Source organism: Lepus europaeus, chromosome 17 (assembly GCF_033115175.1).
Source record: "Lepus europaeus isolate LE1 chromosome 17, mLepTim1.pri, whole genome shotgun sequence".
In the NCBI taxonomy this organism is placed as follows: Eukaryota; Metazoa; Chordata; class Mammalia; order Lagomorpha; family Leporidae; genus Lepus; species Lepus europaeus.
The window spans coordinates 40,460,589-40,484,158 of record NC_084843.1 but is presented as its reverse complement, the minus strand read 5'-3'; the positions used below and the strand labels follow the sequence as shown (position 1 = coordinate 40,484,158).

General features: G+C 36.2%; 1 protein-coding gene across 1 annotated transcript in view; it reads right to left on the bottom strand.

Moving 5' to 3' along the window:
- RNLS (renalase, FAD dependent amine oxidase) overlaps positions 1–23,570 on the bottom strand; it is a 297,638-nt gene that overhangs the window by 68,639 nt on the left and 205,429 nt on the right. The window contains exon 5 of the mRNA XM_062214903.1: positions 1,818–1,991. Within this exon, the coding sequence (XP_062070887.1) occupies positions 1,818–1,991 (174 nt within the window). The remainder of the gene's footprint in view (positions 1–1,817; positions 1,992–23,570) is intronic.

Below are 23,570 nucleotides of genomic sequence, written 5' to 3'. Positions count from 1 at the left end.
TCTTCCTGAGCTGTTTGTTGACTTTTGATGTGACTCCAACAGCTGTTGTCATCTTACTACCCATCCTCTGAGGACTGTCAGCATCAAGAGTAGAAAAAGGTGAACTGTGATGTTTTGAAAATGTTGCTTAGTTCCTGAATCAAGCAATCCTAAAATCTCCCAGTCCTTTGTTAGATAATGGTTAGTTAGCTCTGTCTATACTACCATAACAAAATACCAAGGACTGGATGGCTTAAACAACAGAAATTTCTCAGTTTTTGAGGCTGAGAAGTTCATGGTCAAAAGGCTGGTTGATTTGGTTCCTAATGAGGGTTCTCTTCTCAGTTTGCAGACAGCTGCCTTCTCGTTTGGTCCTCACAGGGCTTTTCCTTGTCATGTGTGAGCCCGGATAGAGAGAGACTTTCTCTGTTGCTGTTCTTATAAAACCACCGATCCTGTTGGTTAGGACTCCACCCTTATGGTCACATTCAGTCTTAATTACCTCCTAAGAGCGCTGTCTCCAAATACAACCACATTGGGATTGGGGTTTCAACATATGAATTTGGGGGAGACAGAGTTCATTCCAAAATAGATAATATAACAAATGTCCTTATGTGGTTTGTACAAATGTAGATGGTTTTTCCCCTTACATACAGCTGAATACATCCTGAAAGATATCATGTCTATGAAACAATAGACACAGGATAATGTCTAATTTGCAATACATGGCATGAGCAGATCAGGGGTTACTTTCCTTTTCTTCGAACAAAGCAGTTGTAGAGTTAAAAATGGTTAGTCCACTGCTGTTAGGGCATTTCATGAGCTGATGATTGGACATACATGTGGTATCATGTTAACATAAACAGTCTAGCCCTTAGGGAGTTTTAAGTTATAAAAGAAACATTTTTCTAAGATCATGTGCTCTGATACAAGAACCATACTCCAGCCCAGTTCTATCATTATAGAGTTATGGAAAGCCAAGAAATGTTAGTTGGTGATTTTACCAAGCAGGACCTCTAACTAATGGCTTCATGAAACCATCACTACACTATAAAATACTGCAGCAGACTGAAATGGTGATTCCTTTCAAGAGGTTAGTCATTTTAGATCAGTACAGTTTATTAAGAAAAGCAGTATCTTAGGGTCACCACAGTCTTACACGTAAGAATACACTTTCACCGTTTTGCTTGAAATGAATCAGTTATGTTTTTTTTACAACTCAAAATCTAATACTTATGACTGTCTTAAAAAAAGGTGGAGTGTAGATTTCACTGCATCCTAGTGAAGCTCTCATGAAACATTTTACCTATAATTTTAGTTACACTGTATACAAAGTACTTTTGATGTATTTTTCCAGATGAAATGTAAATATACAATAAGTGATCTTGAAGTAAAGGATTTTCATAAAAAATAAAATTCACCTTTTATTTCTAGCAGGGGATGTGGAAGAGCAGCACTTTCCAAGTTTAAAAAGCCCAAAGCAAATTAAAAAAAAAAATTAAAACTCCACCAAAAAACAAATGATGAGAGATATACTTGCATATAGATAGATCTATATTGAAATAATGGAACCTGAGCCATTTTGAAATCTTAATCCTTCTGACACTATTTTACTGAGCTCACTAATACAAACCATGTGGTGAATGATTTTCTGGAAAACTTTGCTGGTTTCACTATGTATTTTATTACTGGGCAAATGTGACATTAAATTTTATCCCCTGTGGCTTGGAGTTAAATGCTTGCTCTGTTCAGAATGGCAACACTCAATTAAACAGCATTTTTCATGATCTACACCCACCATTGTTACTGTATTTAAGGCAAATAATGGGGGTACTGACCTATATTGCGCTTCTTATTATCAATGGAGACGAAGCGTATGCAGGGATTACTGGTGATGTACTGCCCAGCCCATGGGACATCAATCTTCGTGCCAGCTTCATAAAAGAGGCCCAGAGCATAGCGAGAGGAGTAGCTCACGGACTCCAGTTGCTGCCTTTGGCATTCGCTAATTACTGTGGAAGAAAAAATAAAGGGCATCAAACTTGAAAATATCATCTTTCCTTTTAGTACATCAAATACAAAACTCTTTTAAGTAAGTTCCAATTCCTTCCACTAACTCCATCTCACAATAAATTTTGAAAGGTAATGGAACATAGCCTCAGCTCTAATTTCTTTTTAGAATGATCACTAACATCAGCACAATTGTTTTAAATCTAGTTGAAGAGCCAGACATTTTAGACTGGCATTCAGGGCTCTCAAATTTGCTTTTCTAGTCTGGTATCCTAGTTACTGTCCTGGGACCATTTGGCAGCATTATAGATTTTTTATACTGACCACATGCTATGATCAAAGTCTTTGCTACATCCTTCTAAGGTCGAGTGTGATTTCCACACTACAAGTGAGGAAACTGATGCTCCATTTGTTATGACCTCTTAAATCCTCCCATGTCATAGCGTGATCTGTTCGCCTGTCATCTTTCTGCCAATACATTCTAATAGTTCCTTAAGCAGTGAGACCACACTGTTGGCATCTCTGTTATAGGCCACTAGCTTATCATTATAGGTGCACTAAGGATAAAACTATAAAGAGACAGAAAGGCAAACACAGACATGTACAATATGTTGAAATGTAGAAGATAGCTGATTAATTAACAAGTGGAAAAGAGTTTGGAAAAGGAATTGGGCAGCTTTTGGTTCAAATCCTGACTCTGCCACTTACTATGTATGGTAACATTGGTCAGCCTACTAACTTACTCTTAGTATAGCTTTCTTGTCTGTAAGTGGTGATAATACTAGAGAATGCATTCATGTGTTGTGAAAATTACATGAAATAACACATAGGACAGTAGTTGGCATATGATAAGTGTTTATTGAGAGTAACTTTTTCCATTAGACAGGAAGTTATTTAGGAAAATGGGACACTGTCCCATCCCTGGGTGGAGAGGGAAGAGATTTTCCCTACTCTTTAATATCCATCGCCAGTCCTTCTACCGCTAAGGTTTCAGGGAACTGCTCATTCATCTGTAGATAGCATTACAAACTTGGGTTTCAGAGAAGGCCACAGTTCCATCCTGAAAACTTCAACTGCTTCATGTGTACAGAACATAAGGAAAATCCTAGTGAGAAATAGCATCAAGCTAAAACAGTAGGGATAAGCAGACCTCAAGGATGGGGGACAACTTCAGCTATGCTTTAGAGAAGTGGCTTTAGGAGGTACGGAGAAGCAGGGAGGGTAGTCACCTAATCATTTAAGCACAGTAATAATCATAAACACTTATTAGAGCTAAAAAATATTTAGAACTATGGCTATAAAGCTTACAAAAAAAAAAAACCTAGGACCTCATTTAATCTTCAAAAAAGTCCTGCCAAGAAACATCTTTTTACCATCTTTGACATCCCAGGAAGGTGAGATTCAGAGAGGTTAAATAACTTGCCCTGGGTTACACAGCGTGCAAACTGGACTATTAAGATGAATCCAGAGTTCCTGCCTTATAGTCATGCATGTATCCACATTCCCCCATACTTTTCCCTTCTGATCTGCAAGTCTGAGCTCCAAAATGAACTTCTACATTGCTTTCTCTTCTACCTTGAATGGTTATTTTACTCTCAGATGTAAAAGCCATCATTCCTTTTGACCATTGTTTTCTGCCTTATTAAAAGCTTTAACTACCTGATGAACAAATGATCTTGTGACACTGGCCTCACTACACTGAATGGATTTGGGGAGTCTCATTATTTAATGTGATTTTAAGTTATGGTTGATGTTATGCTTACTGTTTCCTGAATGTGAACAATACTAGAGTGTGTATCACAAAGCTTCCCATTTTTAAAAATTAAACACCAACAAAACATAAAACCTCAAACTAACCAAGGAAAGTGTTTAGTCAGCTATTTAATAGCTGAAAAGGCCTAAGATCTTTCTTTTTTTTTTAACAAAAAAACTGAAAGGTCAACTAGGTTGACCACCAGATTGGAATTTTCTCTCCCTCCCTAACCATGTTTGCACATTTAGCTAGTTTTTAGACAAACTGCCAAGAGGTAAATCCCACTGGATAGCCCTTTGAAAAGGTAATTGATATCTGTATGGAAACAGCAATTAACCTTAAACACCCATCTACTTGGAGGTCTCTACAATTCATTCTGAGAACAGGGAGGTGAGACTTCTTACTGAAACAATCTCAATTTCTGCAGAAATTCACTTAGAAACAGTTCATCTTGAGGACCTGAAAAGTGTGCAATGAAGACAGGACCTAACAAAATGGTCTTACTTTGTTTTAAAATGTTTCTCATGCAAGATGCTGAAGGGACCAGCCCCAGGTTCTAAACAGATACATTTTAGCAAACAAAACAAATAGATTCTTTGCTATAATGTATTCAGAAACGACATATGTCCCTAAAGCATGGCTTATATAAAAATCATGTCCCTAAAGCATGGCTTATATAAAAATCCCTAATCCCAGTATGATAAATCTTTTCTTGGATATTATGCTCATTTAATTCTGAACCATCAGGATTATATAAGCTCTAATTATGTATATTTTATAATCTATAATTATATATTACATATGTGTGAGACATTTATGTACTACTAATTTCAATATATATCACAATATATGCTTATGTAATATAAAATATATGTTAGTAAAGTAGTGAAAAATGGTGATGAACACAGTTTACATTCATATTGCTATCAGAATTATTCGTGTTTCATTATCTTTATGATCGTGTTTTTATGTGTATGTGTGTGTGTGCGTGTATGTTTCAAGTGTATATGTATGTGTGTGTGCTTGTGTGGTTTTGGGGGAGGTGAAGAAGGGAGTGGAGGATCCAGTGAGAGGAGGGGGTGGAGAGAAAAACAGCAGCCTGGGATGTGCTCCTGAGGAACACCAAGTAAGTAATGTGATTTTCTTTTAGTTTCCTAAGCTAAAAAAGAAGGATAATAATATGTGTTCTATCCACTTCTTATTATTTTTTGGTGACAACTTCATCTACCCACTCATCCATCTATCCATTAACTACCTTATACCAGGGATTCTCCTAGATATTAGGGGTGTAAATCAGAAAGACAAAGGCCCTGCTATCATGCAGCTTTCATACCAGTAGTAGACAGGACAAATTATAAATAAATAACCAAGTAAATGTATTTCAATTACAATTTCAGAGCAATACTGAAAAATAAAGCAGAGTAAAGGGTTAAGTAACAGATATGGGTGAGACTATTTAATATAGGCTGTTAGGGATATCTGTTTCCTCTGAAGATTTTACTCTGATTCACATGGAAAACTAGTAGGGGTTAAGAGCTGAGGAGAGATATGACCTGGCTTCTCTTAAAAATGATCATTCTGACTATAGGTGAAGACTATTGGGATACAAGAGTGGAACCTGGGTAAAAGCTACTAACAGTTGCAGTGGCCTTGGATTTGAGGTAACAGTAGAGGAAGTCAGAAGTGGCTATATTGTGGGTGGAATATATATGTGTGTGTATGTTTATGTACCTAGATGTACAAGTATGCATATTGTTAAGCAGAAATTATGAGAGACCATTGATATGGACTGAATTCTTTTACTAGGCATGGGCAGACCTATTCCAAATAGAGTCACTCATACTATAGTTCTGTGTCACCAAGCCAAAACCTAAACCACTTACTTTCAATAACTGATCTTCTGATAAATCAGGAGAGAGATGACAGCCTGACCCCCAAACAGGCCAGTTTTCTAGGAAATAGGAGATTCACAGCAACCAATCAAAATGGTCTCAGTCTGAGATGGCATGAGAAGGAAGACCCCTTACTTTAACCTACACAAGGAAAGAAAGCTGAAACAACCAGATCCTAATCAATCCACCTTTAAAAAAAAAAAAAGATTGATTTATTTATTTGAAAGAGTTAGAGATGGAGAAGCAGAGAGAGAGAGAGAGAGAGAGAATCTTCCATCCGCTGGTTTACTCCCCCGTTGGCCACAACAGCTGGAGTTGCGCCAATCTGAAGCCAGGTGGTGGCTTTACCTGCTACACCACAGTGCAAGCCCCATTTTGTAGCTGGAATGAGCCCAATTCATCAGTTATCAATAAAAGCCAATTATGTCTTTAAAATTCAATATTTTGAAATATTGTTCTGGCTGGCGCCACGGCTCACTAGGCTAATCCTCCACCTGCGGCGCCGGTACCCCGGGTTCTAGTCCTGGTTGGGGCGCCGGATTCTGTCCCAGTTTCTCCTCTTCTAGTCCAGCTCTCTGCTGTGGCCTGGGAGTGCAGTGGAGGATGGCCCAAGTGCTTGGGCCCTGCACCTGCATGGGAGACCAGGAGAAGCACCTGGCTCCTGGCTTTGGATCGGCGCAGCGCACTGGCCAAAGCGGCCATTTAGGGGGTGAACCAATGGAAGGAAGACCTTTCTCTCTGCCTCTCTCTCTCTCTCACTGTCTGACGCTGCCTGTCAAAAAAATATTGCTCTTTGAATATATATAGTATATACACATATAAGCACATATAATATACATAGCAATGAAAATTTTAACAGGTTTACCATATATACTGAAAAGTATGCCTTGATGAATTTTCATAAACTAAGTACACCAGTATAACCAGTAGCCAGTTCAAGAAACAACTTCACCAGGACCCAAGAAGCTACCTTCTCCCTCCCTTTCAGATGCTCCGGCTGTCCTCCTCTTACAGGTACTGTTATCCTGAATTCTAATACCAGAGATTAGTTTAGCTGTTTTTGAACTTCACAATAAATACAATCATATGGTCTTCTTTCATTCAATACTATACTTATGACATAAATACTTGTTACATGCACTTGTAGTTAATTAATTCTCATTGTTGCATAGTGTTGCTTAAATGGATATAGTTCAGTTTATTAATTTATTCCACTGTTGATGAAAATTTGGGTTACATGTAGTTTTTGGCAATTGTCCTGTTAAGAACATATGCATATGATTCCCTTGAATATATACCTAGTACTAAAATTCCTGGATCATGAGGTTCACACATGTTTAGCTTTTTTTTTTTTGATACTGTCAAGTAGTTTTCTAAAGTGATTGTTCCAACTGGTATTTTCACCAGGCGTATATGAGTTCAGTAACTGTACATCATTGTTGATATTTGCTACTATCTGCTTTTTTAATTTGGGGTGAAATGATGTCCTTACATTTTGCTTTGAATTTGTATTCCATTATGAATAAGATTTGTAATGCTTGCATGTTTGTAATTTGGATATACTTTTGTGATTGTCTGCTCAAGTCTTTGCTCCTTTTTTTTTTTTTTTTGATTGCCTGCCTTTTTTATTGTTATTGTGTACGAGTTCTTCATATATTCTGAATACAAATCTTACAGATGAAGTATAAAAACTTTTTTCTCTTCAGTGACTTGTCTTTTTACCCTTTTAATAAGGTGGTTTGATAAACAGTTTTAATTTAGTTTAGCCCAATTTATCACCTTTTCCATTTTTAGTTAGCATTTTTTTGTCCTATTTAAGAATTCTGCCTAATTAACTTACTAGGAGGTTATAAAAATATCCTCTTGGGTTTTTTGGCTTTTTAAAAAATTCCCTGAGAGGTTTATCGATTTCCCTTCCATGAGGTGTTGTATATTATTTTGAAGAGAGGGAAGCCAAGATTCCTATTGACTTGGAAAGTTAGTATAAAGCAAAGAGATCAAATGAAGAATATGTAGGACATGACTTCTCCTTTTCCATACTAACTAAGCAGTAGCTTTGTTATCCTATTATTTAAAAAGTTATAATATAAAAATTAAACACTAGTTCCCAGTACAGTGACTGATACAACATGAGCATTAATTAAAAATTAATACATCCAGGCCAGCACCGTGGCTCAATAGGCTAATCCTCCGCCTGTGGTGCTGGCACACGGGGTTCTAGTCCCGGTTGGGGCACCGGATTCTGTCCTGGTTTCCCCTCTTCCAGGCCAGCTCTCTGCTGTGCCCTGGGAGTGCTGTGGAGGATGGCCCAAGTGCTTGGGCCCTGCACCCCATGGGAGACCAGGAGGAAGAACCTGGCTCCTGGCTTCGGATCAGCGCGGCGGCCATTGGAGGGTGAACCAACGGCAAAGGAAGACCTTTCTCTCTGTCTCTCTCTCTCTCACTGTCCACTCTGCCTGTCAAAAAAAAAAATTAATACATCCTCATTTTACAAAACTTTCTAAGGTATTTATAAGATGGGAAAAAGCAAAAGAAGACTCATTACCATAGTTTCATTATGTAGAGAAAGAACAACAATTAACATTTTGATGTTTTCATAAACTTGGCTGTGATTATATTGTACATATGATTTTGCATACTAAAACTTTATATAAATATAATTTTAATGCCTCTATGAAATTTGATGAAGTAGATATTGTGGGGGATGGGCATTTGGCACAGCTTAGGATGCCTGTATCCCATATCAGGGTGCCTGAGTTTGAGTTCTAGCTCTACTTCTGATTCAGGTTGCCTGATAATGCATATCTTGGTAAGCAGCAGGTGATGGCTCAAGTATGTGGGTCCCTGCCACCCACGTGGGAGACCTGGATTGAGTTCTGAGTATGTGACTTCAGCCTGCCTCAGCTCTGACTGTCCTTGGCCTCTGAGGAGTGAACCAGAAAATGGAAGACCTCTGCCTCTGTCTGCCTGTCTGTTGTGTTTCTCTTTGTCTTTGTGTCTCTGCCTTTCAAACACATTTAAAAAAAGAAAAAAGAAAGGAATATTGTCTAATTTGCTTAGACATTGCATTAAATGTTGGACATTTGTTTCCTCCTTCCTCCCATTATTATGATGCTGTGTTGTTGCACATTTTGTGCATAGATCCTTATCTACATTTCTTAATTATTCCCTTAAGATAGAATTACTTGTGTAATTACTGTTGAATTGATTTTTAGGAAGATTCACTAATTTAAACTTTCCATTAACAGTACACAAAAGACCCATTTCACTGTATCCATGCCTGTATTGTTATCTTTTTTAAAAAGAATAATTTGAGAGGAAAAATAGGTCTCAATAGAGCTAAACACTTTTCACATGTCTACTAGCCCACATGCATTTTCTCTTTTGGAAAACAGTCTGTTCATGTGATTTTACTAATTTGTTTACTAGATTCTTCATGTTGTTAAGTTGATTTTTATTAGTGGGTGATGTATTATAAAGGCTCTCCATTTACTGTATGTTATAAAGCTTTTCATATGCATTGTTTATACTATTGGTAATCTTTTCTTCCCTGAAGCATTTTTAAGCATTTGGACCATGGAGTAGTAATGGCTTCCTGCTCTTTGTAATCCCAAGGTGCCACACCATCCTTGGCTGGTTACCTTAAACCTACCCATTGTTTTGTAAATGCATCTTCAGTAAACTCTTTCAGTAAAACTTTTTGAATGCATCATCCAAGAAGGAACTAAAAAAAAAAAAAATCAGTGGAAAAACAATTAAAAGTTTATTTTGGTGCAAAAAATTTCTTAAAAATCCATGCACCTTTTTCATAATATACATTTTCCATGAACTCTGACAACTCTGAATATGCATGGGTTTCAACATTTTTCTCACAAGTTAACCTGTCTTTTAATTGCATTTTCCAGGGTACTTTTGGAAGTACCCTCATATTTCTTGCTCAGTCCATGATTGAAACAATATTTAACAGTTTGCACACATGCAAACTGTTGAAATCTTTACTTAATATATGCTAAATTGATCTTCTGTATATAAAGATAATTGAAAATTAATCTTGATGTGAATGGAAGAGGAGAGGGGGTAGGAGAGGGGAGTGTTGTGGGTGGGAGGGAAGTTATGGGGGCGGGGAAGCTATTGTAATCCATAAGCTGTACTTTGGAAATTTATGTTCATTAAATAAAATTTAAAAAAAGAAACAATATTTAACTATATTTTTTTCTAGCTCCTTCTAGGAAAGCCTTCTGAAGCAAAATATTACACAATTACTCTTAAATTACTCTTATGAACTGGTACAGATCAACTTTTTTTTTTTTTTTAAGATTTATTCATTTATTTGAAAGGCAGAGTTACAGAGAGAGAGGGAGACAGAGAGAGAGAAGAAATCTTTTATCTGCTGGTTCCATTCCCGATGGCCACCATGGCCAGGGCTGTGCCAGGCCAAAGTCAAAAGCCAGGAGCTTCCTCCTGGTCTCCCCTATGGGTGCAGAGGCCCAAAAACTTGGGCCATCTTCTACTGCTTTCCCAGGCACATTAGTAGGAAGCTGGATTGGAAGTGGAGCAACCAGTACTCAAACCAATGCTCATATGGGATGCTGGCACCGTAGATGGCAGTTTTACTGTTAGGCTACAGTGCCAGTGCCGGCCCCTTAGATCAACCTCTTAAAAGCAAATCCTTGGGCCCAGGAGTAAGTTGAGTGAGAATATTCTGCAATTTATGAAGACTTAAGTTTTCCTAAGTAAATAAGATACTGTTTTCAACTCTATTTCTCTTTACCTGGTATTGATTTCTTTGGCATGATAATGAATAAAATATTTCAATGCTGACAGTGAAACAAACACCTTTTAGCTCTAAGGGGCCATTCATTTGCAATATTATAGTTCACAGTAGACACTATTCATATTGATACTTGCTGTTCAAAGCCTTAACCTCCTGCCAGAAGGTTTGTTGATCACATCTAATTACAGAGGATTGTTTATTTCCTGGTTTGCCAGTAGATGTAAAGGATTTCAGCTTATGGACAGTTGAAATTAAGAAGTCAATTTGTATTATAACTAGTTAAGCTCGAATCAAGGGAAACTGCTCTTGATTTATTTATTATTACTTTTATCATGTATGCTGAACCCCAAGAGAGTCATGAAATTAAACCATCTAGCTCTGTGGATGCACAAAAACAGTAGTATCCTAGCCAGAATAGATGGTTTCTTTTTACTCAAAGTGGCTGTAGAAATGGTGCTAAAAAGATTGATTTTCCATAAATAGTTCTCCTAGCAGGCCAGTTCAGAGTCTGAAATGCTACCACTTATGAGTCATTCCTTTCGTGTAAAAGCATCACAGAATCGGTCTCATTTCACTTCACGTGGAATAAATTGAATGTTTACTTGGACTCTATAGGTATAGAAGTCATTAAGCCTGGAAGCACAGTTTCAGAAATAGTTTTGGCAAGCAATAAATCTAGAGTTTATTGGTGACAGACTTCAGCAGTTCTATCTGTGTGAGATTTCCCTGGGGAGATATTTCTTTTATCCTGAGAGGTATCTCGATTCAGAAAAAACTTGGGTTTGAATTCTGCTTCTGACATCCATCTATATGATACTGGTTAAATTACTTAATCCCTCTAACATCCATTTTCCTATATAATAATAATAACAATAATAATAATACCACCTGCCATAAAGGACTGTTAAAATTAAATGATATAATATTAAGTGCTTAACACAATACCTAGGACACAATAAGTGTACTGCAAAACTGACCTGTTGTACTTGGCTTTTGAAGCATTTAGGCCTCCCTAAAAGTCCCAGCACTGTGGACACAGTGGGTTAAGCTACCAATGACAGCATCCCACATTAGAGTGCCAGTTCAAGTCCTGGCTACTCCGCTTCTGATCCAGCTTCCTGCTGTTGATCCTGGGAAGTCAATAGAAGATGGCCCGAGTACTTGGGCCCCTGCCACTCATGTGGGAGACCAGGATGGAGTTTCTGGCTCCTGACTTCAGCCTGTCCATCCCTGGCTATTGCAGCTATTACTGAGTGAAGCAGCAGATGGATCATCTCTCTCTCTCTCTTTCTCCCTTTCTCGCCATCACTCTGCATTTCAAATAAGGAAGTAATAAGTAAATAAATAAATCTTTAAAAAAAATTTAGAGATGTCTATGTGCATGTCAAATCTCAAGAAAAAAATTTTAAAAAGCCTTTAGAGGTAACATCAGAATGTTCAAGCATATCAGGATAGAACTAAGCCATAGACATTCCTTTGTCTAATAAAGTCTCCAGAATATACTTCACTTTTCAGAGCACAGGACTAAAAGCCAAAACTGGGAGTGGACATTTAGCCTAATGATTAAGATGCCCACACTGCATGTTGGAGTACCTGTGTTCCTTTCCTGGCTCTGGATGCTGACTCCAACTTCCTGCTAATGTAGACACTTGGAAGTAGCAGTGATGGCTCAAGTGATTGGGTTCCTGCCACCCACATAGTAGGTCAGGCTTGTATTCCCACCTCCTGACTTCAGCCCTGGTGGCTGAGGGCATTTGAAAAGTGAACCACTAGGTGGGTGTTCTCTCTCTCTCATCTATCTGTCTCTGTCTCTCTTTCAAAAAAATAAATAAAATACACATACAACTTTAGGGGTATTAAGAATACCAGAGTGCTTTCTCTCTGTCTCTCTCTCTTTCACTGTCTATAACTCTACCTGTCAAATAAATTAAAAAAAAAATAAAAACAAAAAAAACCCACAAAAAACAGAGTGTCCACAGAGTGGGAGACCAAGATGAAGCTCCTGGCTCCTTGCTGTGTCCTGGCCCAGCCATAGCTGTTGTGGCCACCTGGGGAGTGAACCAGCAGATGGAAAATGAATCAATCTCTCTCTTTCAATCTCTTTCTCTCTCTCTTTAGCTCTTTCAAATAAATAAATCTTTTTTAAAAATACCAAAATGTTTCAGGCAGAATGTTCAAAGATTTGTCTTTACAAATGAATGAAAACTTATTTTGGAGTATTGCCCTAGTATTGAGCATTAATCCTATTTCAGAATTTTATATAAAAAAGTAAAAGATAGCAAAGAATTGGATTTCTCTGTATTATCCTTTGATGACTTGTGATTATATTTATAGAAAATTCTATTAATTGCCTGAATATAAAAATTTAATAGGAAATTTCCATCTGGTTACTATGCATAGCATTTTTTGGGAGGGTATCAGAACAAATTTAGAAAGCATTGTTGTTTTAAGGGACTAAAGGTCACATAGTAAGAGAAATTTTCCTTAATGTTCCCTAACTTTGTGGGACCCCATCAACTAATGCACTGTGTGTTCTTTAAAGGAAAATAACTTAGAGACACCTGGAGTTTCTAAAATATAATAATGTTTAATTGATCATTGACTACTTATTTTGTACCTGGTAAAAATAAAAATAATGATGCATCTTTTAAGGACCAAGTTCTTAGGTTTCTGTGAGTAAACAAGTAACCCTGCTATATGCAGGGGCCACATCTTGTGCTAAGAGAGGGTAGCAGTATTGTGAAGGCCCAAATTGTTAAGGTGTTCCCAGCCTTCACATTGAATCAGGTCCACTGTCTGCCTCCCACCCCCACCCCCAGCAGTCAAGGAGAGTTTTCTAATCCTTGTGGTCTCCCCATCTCTGTGATAAAGAACAATGTGTCAAGAAAGCAAGAATGCGTTCTTTTCTGGTCTGGCTTCCTCTGCCTTCTTGCTGTACTCACTGTAAAGCAGTATTTAGCTATGCAATTGTGGCTGGCTTTTCATAAAACCTTATGACTTCTAGTGACATGAAGAATAAGGTACTTTACAAACTTATTATCCACTCTCCTCTTAAATCTGGAGGTCCTGTGAATCTAAAATGACAGGCAATTGTTTCTATAGCAACAGGTTCTAACCATTGGAGTTAAGGGCTGTTTTCTCAAAGAATGAAGGATGAATTAATAGAAGCAATGCTTATTGCAGGCCTACTATGCGTCCAGCATATATGAGTTTGAAATCTCTCAACAAAAAACTCAGCGGAGTCCAGCAAAAATACTGCCCTGAGATAAAATAATTCTTCCTTGGTTATTATCAGTTTTATTCCTGGAAACTTTCTTTGTGAGTTTCAGAATCTAAATGGAGTTGGTTTTGCTGTTTTGGTTTCAGAACACATATGGTAAGTTTGGAAACCACAATAATAGGGTTGAAAAACACTCACCTTATTTCCATGCATCCTAAACTTTTTAGATCATCATTCTTTTTGTAGAAAAAGTGCTGAGTTTCAGATGGGAAAGAATATGAAAATAAGAATATGAAAATATTATACAAAATGTCACTGGAATATCATATATATTTTACAGCCACTCTTCCTAGCCTATCCATTTAATTACTTTATGGTCATGCCATTCATGAGTAGTATAGTCACTCTAAAATTCATAACAATAAAAACTTTATTACATGTCACCTCACATTTTTATGTAGATATATATACATATATATATAATATATATGGCTAGAGTTACTTTAAACTGAGGCAATGGCTTACAGAATTAATATTCTAATTAAAAAGTTTTTATAGTTTTAGAAATCAGAAGATAATGTTTGTCAGGACCTGGAATCTATCATATTGGGACAAAATGTCAGAATTTGCTGGTGTAAGCTCTAGGACACTCAAAACTATGCTCATCTTGTACTGTGTAGATCTGCTAACTTCTTTTCTGTTTACATAATATCAACTCCCCATAATGCTTAGCTAAAGCCAAAGCAAATAAACTGAACTTGGGAATAACAGCTCTAAGTAGTATAAGTCTTTGGGAGCGTACAGCATTTTAATTATTTTTAAGTTATTGTACTTTCATAACTTAAACAAATATGAATTTCATGAGAAGCACAATAATGTTTTATCTTTACAGCAGGTTTTCTTTGCAGTGTGTTTAAAGTGCTTTTATTAATGTACTGGTCTGTACATTTGTAAAATATTCAGTTTTCTTTTTAAACTTTGTTTTGCTTCCATTTTATTCATGCTGTTTAACTATACATTTTTGTTCTAAGTTTCAATAATTTCCCTCTGTTTCTTATATGACCTTTACATCACTGCAAATGTTCAATCTGAAAGATCTGATGACAGAAGTTATCTTAACTGAACGCTGGCATTTGAGCACCCCAGCAAAAGACTGTGTGTTTTGTGTATAATTAACAATATAATAATATTTTGTAATATATATATTCCATTTCACTGAGCTTCAGTTTCCCCATCTATTATAATGGTATGACCTAGCTTAAAGAATGGCCATGAAGATTAGAAGATTAGAAATTAAATACATCTCTCATAAAAAATAGGGGAAAATAAAAAAATAACTGTCATTGTTGCAGGGAAAGAGCTGAACATTTATCCCTAGCTGATGTAGGAAGGTACAATTACCAAGAGGAAATTTCACTATGAGAGCAAGAGAGTGGGAAAAATGAAGAATCCGTCCTAGCTCATCTCTGGAAAGACACACAGTTTCATAGCCTCAAGGTGTTTACTTCTGATCCTTAACTTCAGGTCCATAGTTCTACCATGTATAGAGTCTGAAACATAAATTTCTTCTTGTGCTTTTCTGCCCTAACACAACCACTTCACACACCTGTCTCCTCTTTGCTTGCAGGTAAATGTGTACATCTGCGAGGGCTTAATCTCTGTGATGGGGTGATAAATGGGGTGATATTTCATTATTTAGGGAGTAAATTCCAAAGATCAAAGATCAAACTTTTCTCCTCACCTGTGAGTGAGGATTTAAAATGGAGCTAGTCTCATTTATTACAAGGAAATTAATAGAATTAATAGAATTATTAATTATTATTATTATTATTACCTGAAGTAATCTTTTCAGAGAGATTTGGTTTTACCCTAGGTTGTGGATGATATCCCCTGTAGATTATTGATCCAAGCTTCCACTCAAGCAAACTGGCACTTACCCCCAGCTCAGGCAGCCAAGAAGCTGTCTTGCTTGGATGGGCATTTGATGGCCTACTCTTGCCACCTCCTTTTCTCTATTACAAACCCATATCATCTCTTCCCTACCTGTCCTCCTCAACCCAGGTTTTCTCAGTTAACAGCTCACAGTTCAGTGAGTTTCCTTCTCACACGCACATATATCTTTTTTTTTATTAAATTTTTATTTAATGAATATAAATTTCCAAAGTACAGCTTATGGGTTACAATGGCTTCCCCCTCCCAAAACTTCCCTCCCACACACAACCCTCCCCTTTCCCGCTCCTTCTCCCCTTCCAATCACATCATGATTTTCAATTCTCTTTATATACAGAAGATCAGTTTAGTATATATTAGGTAATAATTTCAACAGTTTGCCCCCATATAGTAACACAAAGTGAAAAAAAATACTGTTGGAGTACTAGTTATAGCATTACATAAGAGTGTACAGCACATTAAAGACAGAGATCCTACATAATATTTTTTTAAAAAAATTAATTAATTTTCTATGCCATTTCCAATTTAACACCAGGTTTTTTTTTTTTCATTTCCAATTATCTTTATATACAGAAGATCGATTCAGTATATAATTAGTAAAGATCTCATCAGTTTGTACCCACGCAGAAACACAAAGTGCAAAAATACTGTTTCAGTACTAGTTATACCATCACTGCACATTAGACAACACATTAAGGACAGATCCCACATGGGATGTAAGTACACAGTGACTGCTGTTGCTGACTTAACAATTTGACACTCCTGTTCATGGCGTCAGTAATCTCCCTAGGCTCTAGTCATGAGTTGCCAGGGCTATGGAAGCCTTTAGAGTTCGCTGACTTTGATCTTATTCTGATAGGGTCATAGTCAAAGTGGAAGTTCTCTCCTCCCTTCAGAGAAAGGTACCTCCTTCTTTGATGGCCCCGTTCTTTCCACTGGGATCTCACTCACAGAGATTTTTCATTTAGGTCTTCTTATTCTTTTTTTTTTTTTTTTCTTTTCTATGGTATCTTGGCTTTCCATGTATCTTTTAAAATGCCCAGGATGGCTATTCATGAAAGTCTGGTTACTCTCTACGTTTAGTTGCTTGTTCTGTTGTTACTGGAAGATCTCTTCTAAGCTCACCAAATTGCCTCCTCTCCTCATCACTTTCTCTTTTATTGCATTTATGAACAAAGCACCAACCACAACCATGATACCAGAACAAAACATCCTTCTGCTTTGAAAAAAAAAAAAAAAACCCACAAACCCCTAAATAAGTTGAAAATAGCGTTAATACTTAGTGATGCAGGTAAAAGGAAAGCTATATATTTTTGGAAGTAAAATTACAAGTCATAAAAGACCACCAACTTGTAAGAGTTCCCTGCAGTTCACTTCAGAATCTCATGGAACAATCCATGTACCTCTTTATTTGGATTTCCCCCAGAAATCAGTGTCTAATCTAAATAGAAAATTTGCTTGCATTCAATTATGTGATTTTCTGATTTTCTATTTTATTTGTGCAAATGAGTAGTCTTTCAGTTTAATCAATGATAGATAAGCTTTTATGGGTAAGCCTGGCATAGCAGATTAGAAGATATTCCTAATTTTATTTATTTATTTATTTATTTAGTAAATATAAATTTCCAAAGTACAGTTTATGGATTACAATGGCTTCCCCCCCAAAAAAATTTCCCTCCCACTCTCACCCCTCCCATCTCCAGCTCCCTCTCCCATTCCATTCACATCAAGATTCATTTTCAATTATCTTTATATACAGATTGATTTAGTATATATTAAGTAAAGATATTCCTAATTTGAAATTATCAGATTATCAAAAGGGAGTTCATAAACTTGTTAATAGGGAAAATGGGGTAAGGGTATATGAGAACTCTTTTAACTACTTGACAATTTTTCTTCTATAAATTAAAAATTATTCTGAAAAGAAATGTTAAAAAGAGAGAATTCATAAACTGAGAGCTCGCTGGTTTAGAAACTGATTAACACTCTGGTTTTTCATTCAGTTACAATTTCACTGTGCCAACTCCTCTGCCAGCATAAAAAGATTCAGGGACAGGGTGCAAAAGGAGAAAATCAGAACAGGCATCACGTAAAAAAATTAATTCACCTCTATTTCAAATAATGCATATTAAGAAATTGAATGGTACAGCAAATAAAATATTTATTTCTTATATGTCATATAGATGAGTCAATGTCACTGTGAGAAATTCAACTTTTTAAATTGCTAACTTGGTGTTTGTATTTCATTAGCAATTGCAAATAAATTACTATTCTCTTGCAAGTGTCAAAAAGATGGTATTATGGAGAAAGCAGCTCTAAGTATTATTCTTGTGTGAATGAGAAAAGAATGCAGTCTTCACTGTCTTTTGCTAGTCACTGAGTCCATGGCTTTATTTCTGTTGTGGAAGGTACAAAAATCAGAATGGTTTTATGAAACTTGCATCACAGTAAATGTATTAATCCAGTTGTGTGAAACATGCAAATCTCCTGCCACACACTGTGTGCTTAACCATGCAATTAATATTAAATAAGTATCATAGATACAGAAAAGAAGCACAATATCACCCATTCACATTTACAATATTAAAAGACGTCCAAATGACCATGGTAAAGATCATAAAATCCTTTTTGAAAAAAAAAAAAAAAAAGATGATCTGTTTAATCATCTTAGAAGGAATATTATTATCCTATAACTATTTGATATGATAAAAACAATGTAACACTTTTAATTTCATTCAGAAATATCAACCCATTTATTGAGAATCATTTGTTAAGCTAATAAATTCTTTTATACAGGGACATTCTCTTTGATCAAAATAACATTTGTATGCATTAGGAAATATTTACATTGAGCTTCTTAGTTATTATGCATAATTTAAAAGTATTCTTCAGAAAGCTCAAATACAAGATAAGGTATATTCCAATTTCCCTCTGTCTTGTTCTGTCTCTCACACAGACACAGCAGAGAGACAGAGAGAGAAACCCTTATTTCCCAGTAGAAGACAACTAAGGTTACAGAAAAAAAATCAATTTTATATTCAGTGGAATATACACTTTAGAAGACTGGGTTAAATTAAGGATAGGGAATTTCTTTGTTTTTGTTTATTTAAATATAAAACTGATGGTTTAAAGCTATTTAAGCAGTATTGCAAAACATTTTTTCATATTCTAATAAAATGACCAATTTTAACAACATCTTGAACAAACAAATTCCTTCCAGAACAAGATGTTTTTAAAAATTATTTTAAAAAATAATTTGAGAGGCAGAGAGAAAGACAGAGAGATCATGTGTTCCAATCACTTGTTCACTATCCAAGTGAATGCAATGATCAGGCTAGGCCAGGGCTGAAGCCAAGAGGCAGGAATGCAGTATGTGTCTCTTACATGGGTAGCAGGAACCCAGTCACTTGAGCCATCACTGCTGCCTCCCAGGGTCTGTATTAGCAGAAAGCTGGCCCAGATGCTCCTGTGTGGGACATGGGCACCTTAATTGCTATTCTGAGAAATCCTGTTTTTTATTTTATTTATTTATTTTCTTTTTTGAAGTAGGGAAAACAGTGCTAAAATTCAGCCTGATTTTTTGTTTTTCTTGTCTGTCTTCTCCTCTTGCCTACCCCAATTCTTTCCTCCAAATAATGAATGAAACTGGGAAGTAATAGCAATATGATGTGTGATAAATGGTTTTTAGTTATTTAATTTACATATTTCTGATAGCTAGAATGGCAGATAGGTTTTCCCAAAATGGTGGCAACAATATACCCTAGCCCATAATATTTTTCTAAAGGTGACTTTGACATTCTTTCTATCAAGACATAGAATGTAAATATCTTTCCCTTGAACTTAGCAGTGTTTGTGACTAATGCAAAACTGACAATGTGTGACTTTTGAGCTGGGTCATAAAAGATTATACAACTTATGACTAATTCTCTGAAGAGACTCAATCTTGGAAGCTGTCCACCATGTTGTAAAGAATGTCAGGACACTTACAGAGGCTACATCGTAGGTTCTGGTCGACAGCTCCAGCCTACACCAGCTTCAACCCACACACTTATTAACGAAGATGTCTCCAGAAGATAGCAGCCCCCAGCTGTTGAGTCACCTAGCTTTTGAGTCTTTCCAGCTGGGACCCTAGACATTGTGGAGCAGAAATAAACTGTTCACATTGTAATCTGTCCAAGTTTCTGACCCACGGGAGTTCTTGACATAAACCAATTGTTTTATTTCACAAAACTCTGGAGTGGTTTGTCCTAGTACAATAGAAAGCTGCAACAACCAAGGGAATATGGTTGTCTTTTCATATGCTTATTGACCATTTGGCTGTCTTGTACATACTGCCTACCTTTAATCTTCCCCTATTTGATTCATGGGTTGCTTTTGTCTTCCTCATGTGTACTGAACACAAGACATCTTCAAAAAGTTCATGGAAAATGTGTACTATGAAGAATTTGTGCATGGGTTTCAAAATATTTTTGGCACCAAAATAAACTTACCTTTTAATTCTTTTCCCATGAACTTTTTTTGAAGTACTCTCATATTAATGCTATTTTTGTTTCACATATTGTCAATATATTCACCCAATTGCTTTAGCTGTTAGTGAAGTCTGAATTTCCTTTTTTAGTTTTGAGATTTTTTTTTTTTTAGGGAAAGGCTTTACAGTTGAAGACTGAAAATATCCTGTAATTTCTTCCAGTGCTTTTTATACTTTTTAATTATCAACTGCTTAATTCATCATGTATTTATTATTCTACAAGGTGTGAAATAGGGAAAATCTGTTTTTAATTATATACTCAGTTGTCTGTATACCCTCTATTTAAATAATTCATTCTCTCTCAATTGATTTTAAAATGTCTCCTCTTAAGCTAGAATTTTTTTTTTTTTTTTTTTGGCCAGCCAGAGTTAGTGAGAAAGAGAGACAGAGAGAAAGGTCTTCCTTTTGTTGGTTCACCCCCCAAATGGCCTGCTATGGCTGGCGTTGCGCCCATCTGAAGCCAGGAGCCAGGTGCTTCCTCCCGGTCTCCCATGCGGGTGCAGGGACCCAAGTACTTTGGCCATCCTACACTGCCCTCCCGGGCCACAGCAGAGAGCTGGACTGGAAGAGGACAACCGGGACTAGAACCCGGGGTGCTGGCACCACAGGCGGAGGATTAGCCAAGTGAGCCATGGCACTGGCCATAACCTAGATTCTTAAATAAGCATGTATCTGTTTTTGGAATCACTCTTCTGATTCATTGACCTAATGAACACATTTATTATTTATATATTCTTGTGCATGAATATGGTATACTTCTCCATTTATCCGGATTACTTTTTAAGTCCTTTAATACTGTTATCACAGTTTTCTCAATCTATTCATGTACAATTCCTTTAGGCTTATTCTTGGTAATTTGTTATTTTTATTATGCTTGTAGATAGTGTTTTTAAAAATAGTATATTTTCTAATTGGTCATGCTGTAGTTTACAGGTTGAGTATACTTTACAAAACAGTTGCTTGAAGAGTTGAGACTGTTGCGATTAATGCCAATAGTTAAGTTAAAAAACCTGACTGTTGATGTACAATGTAATACTTTATCCATTTTAGTATTTTTTGTTCTAGAACTGGTGGTTGAACTCTGTAATTAACACACAATTATTCTTAGGTGTTTAAATTTTAACTGAAAAGTGATCCCTGTTAAATATAAGAGTGGGAAAAAGAGAGGGAGGAGATGTACAATTTGGGCATGCTCAATCGGACTTGCCCCAAATGGTGGAGTTAGAAATGTGCCAGGGGATTCCAATACAATCCCATCAAGGTGGCATGTACCAATGCCATCTCACTAGTCCAAGTGATCATCTTCAGTTCACAATTGATCACACGGATAGGTCTAAGAGTCCAAGGGATCACACAAACAAAGCTAGTGTCTGCTAATACTAACTGATAGAATCAAAAAGGGAGAGAACGATCCAGCATGGGAAGCGGGAGACACAGCAGACCCATAGAACAGCAGATGTCCTAAATAGCACTCTGGCCTCAGAATCAGCCCTTAAGGCATTCAGATCTGGCTAAAAAGCCCGTGAGTATTTTAGGCATGGAAAGCCAAGACACTCTGGGGAAAAAAAAAAAAAAAGAAGAAGAAGAAGACCTAAATAGTTAGTTGATAGATGTAATGGATAACTTACGGTATTCAGATACTGATTTGAGGAGTCAATCTTGAGTCTGAAGTGATTAATGAATTAGCTTTTATGCATAGACTACATTGTAAAACTATAGGTAAGGATATTTTTAAAAACCTGGGAGAACAGTATTTCATTACAACCTGAAGGGGAATCTTCTAAGATGTGTCCCAATTGCTGGTGGCAAAAATACTTGTTTTCAAGCAGAAAACAGCTTAGCTGTACTAATCTACATGGTTTGGGAAAATGTAAAGCATTTGAAGCCTGTAGTTATTCATTGCATGGCTTATCAGCAGTTGATTTTTGGAAAATATTTAAATCTACCATGTGCAACTGAAACAATAGTACCAATGGTAAGATTCATTCACTTTTGTGGGCTTAACCATCATTAGTTTCATAAATGAATCAGAATATTCTACTTCTCTAGCACTTAGCAGAGAAAAATGGTAACATTTTATTGTGATTTTTTTTTTTTTGAGCTCAGGGAGAAGAATGAAATATTTGTGAATGAGACACACCACCATGAAATACCATAATTGAACACAATGATTTTGGAATGAGCATTCCTACATACTTACAATATTTCTGAACAAGTTTAACATACAATTACCTAAAAACAGTGCTTTATAGTGAAATTTATACTGTGGTAAGGCCATTTAAATGAATATTAATGTTGTTTGAATCACAGATGTAGCTGCTTTCCACATTTCTTACACCGTTAAAAGTTAAAATAAGAACTGAGATGTCCATAGAGATCATCATTATACTTAGTGAAATAAGCCAATCCCAAAAAGACAAATACCTCAAAACTTTCCTGATCTGTTGTAACTAATAGAGTACGAAAAAGGTAATGTATATTAGTGAAATTGACATTTTGAGAATTGATTATGGTTTATAGCCCTTGTCTCTACTGTGGTGGAACAGTGTTTTTGTTTGTTTTTTCTTTTTTGCTGAACTCCTTAATTAGTAGAGTGTTAATCTCATGATTATAAAATAAACTAAAGTATTTCATTGTAAAAAATTAAATGAAAGAATAAGAAAGGAAGGAGGAGGGAAGGTGGGAGAATGTGTGGGAGGGAAGGTAGTGTGGGAAGTATCATTATGCTCCTATATAAAATTTGTTCAACCTTATATAAATTTTAAAAATTGTTAAGAAGTGAAAGCAAGCAAACAGGGAAAAAGAAAAAGTGCGATCACCATTTCCACTCAAATGTTCAGGAGATACATTTTTCTGAGCTCAAATCACAGTTCTAGTAGCATTTTTTGGGGGCAAGGGACCTTGAAGAAAGAACAAATGAAATTTCCATATTTCAAAATCCACTTAACTGTGCGATTTAGGAGCTTCCTCCTAACCTTCAATTGAAAGTAATTAATGTAATGACATGCTAAAAGGCAAATATTAAGAGAAAAATCGAATATAATTCTTTAAGTGCCTTCCAAGCAATGAATGCACTCAATTAAAATCACAGGCTCATGGTCAGATATTAATATTTGGCAGTGACTATCTATGTGAAAAGACATTTTAAAAAATGAAATATGTAAAATTCCATTACAAATCAGCATTAACAGATTGGACATGTGCAATTGATTGTGATGATCAGAAACACTAACTTTGAACCCCAATTCAGGGAAATGTTACCGCTTTCCCACAATAAAAGAATTCCATTATTTTCAATAGTAAATCTGTGTTACAGAAAATTAGACTTGATTCTTATTATTGTATTTTCAATTTTTGTTGTTAAAGATTTGTAGAAATTTTTCTTTCTTGTCATGTAGCTAGCTATCTAATATCCTTGACTTTGCCTCTTGGCCAGCAGTCTACCATATTTATTCTCTGTCCCT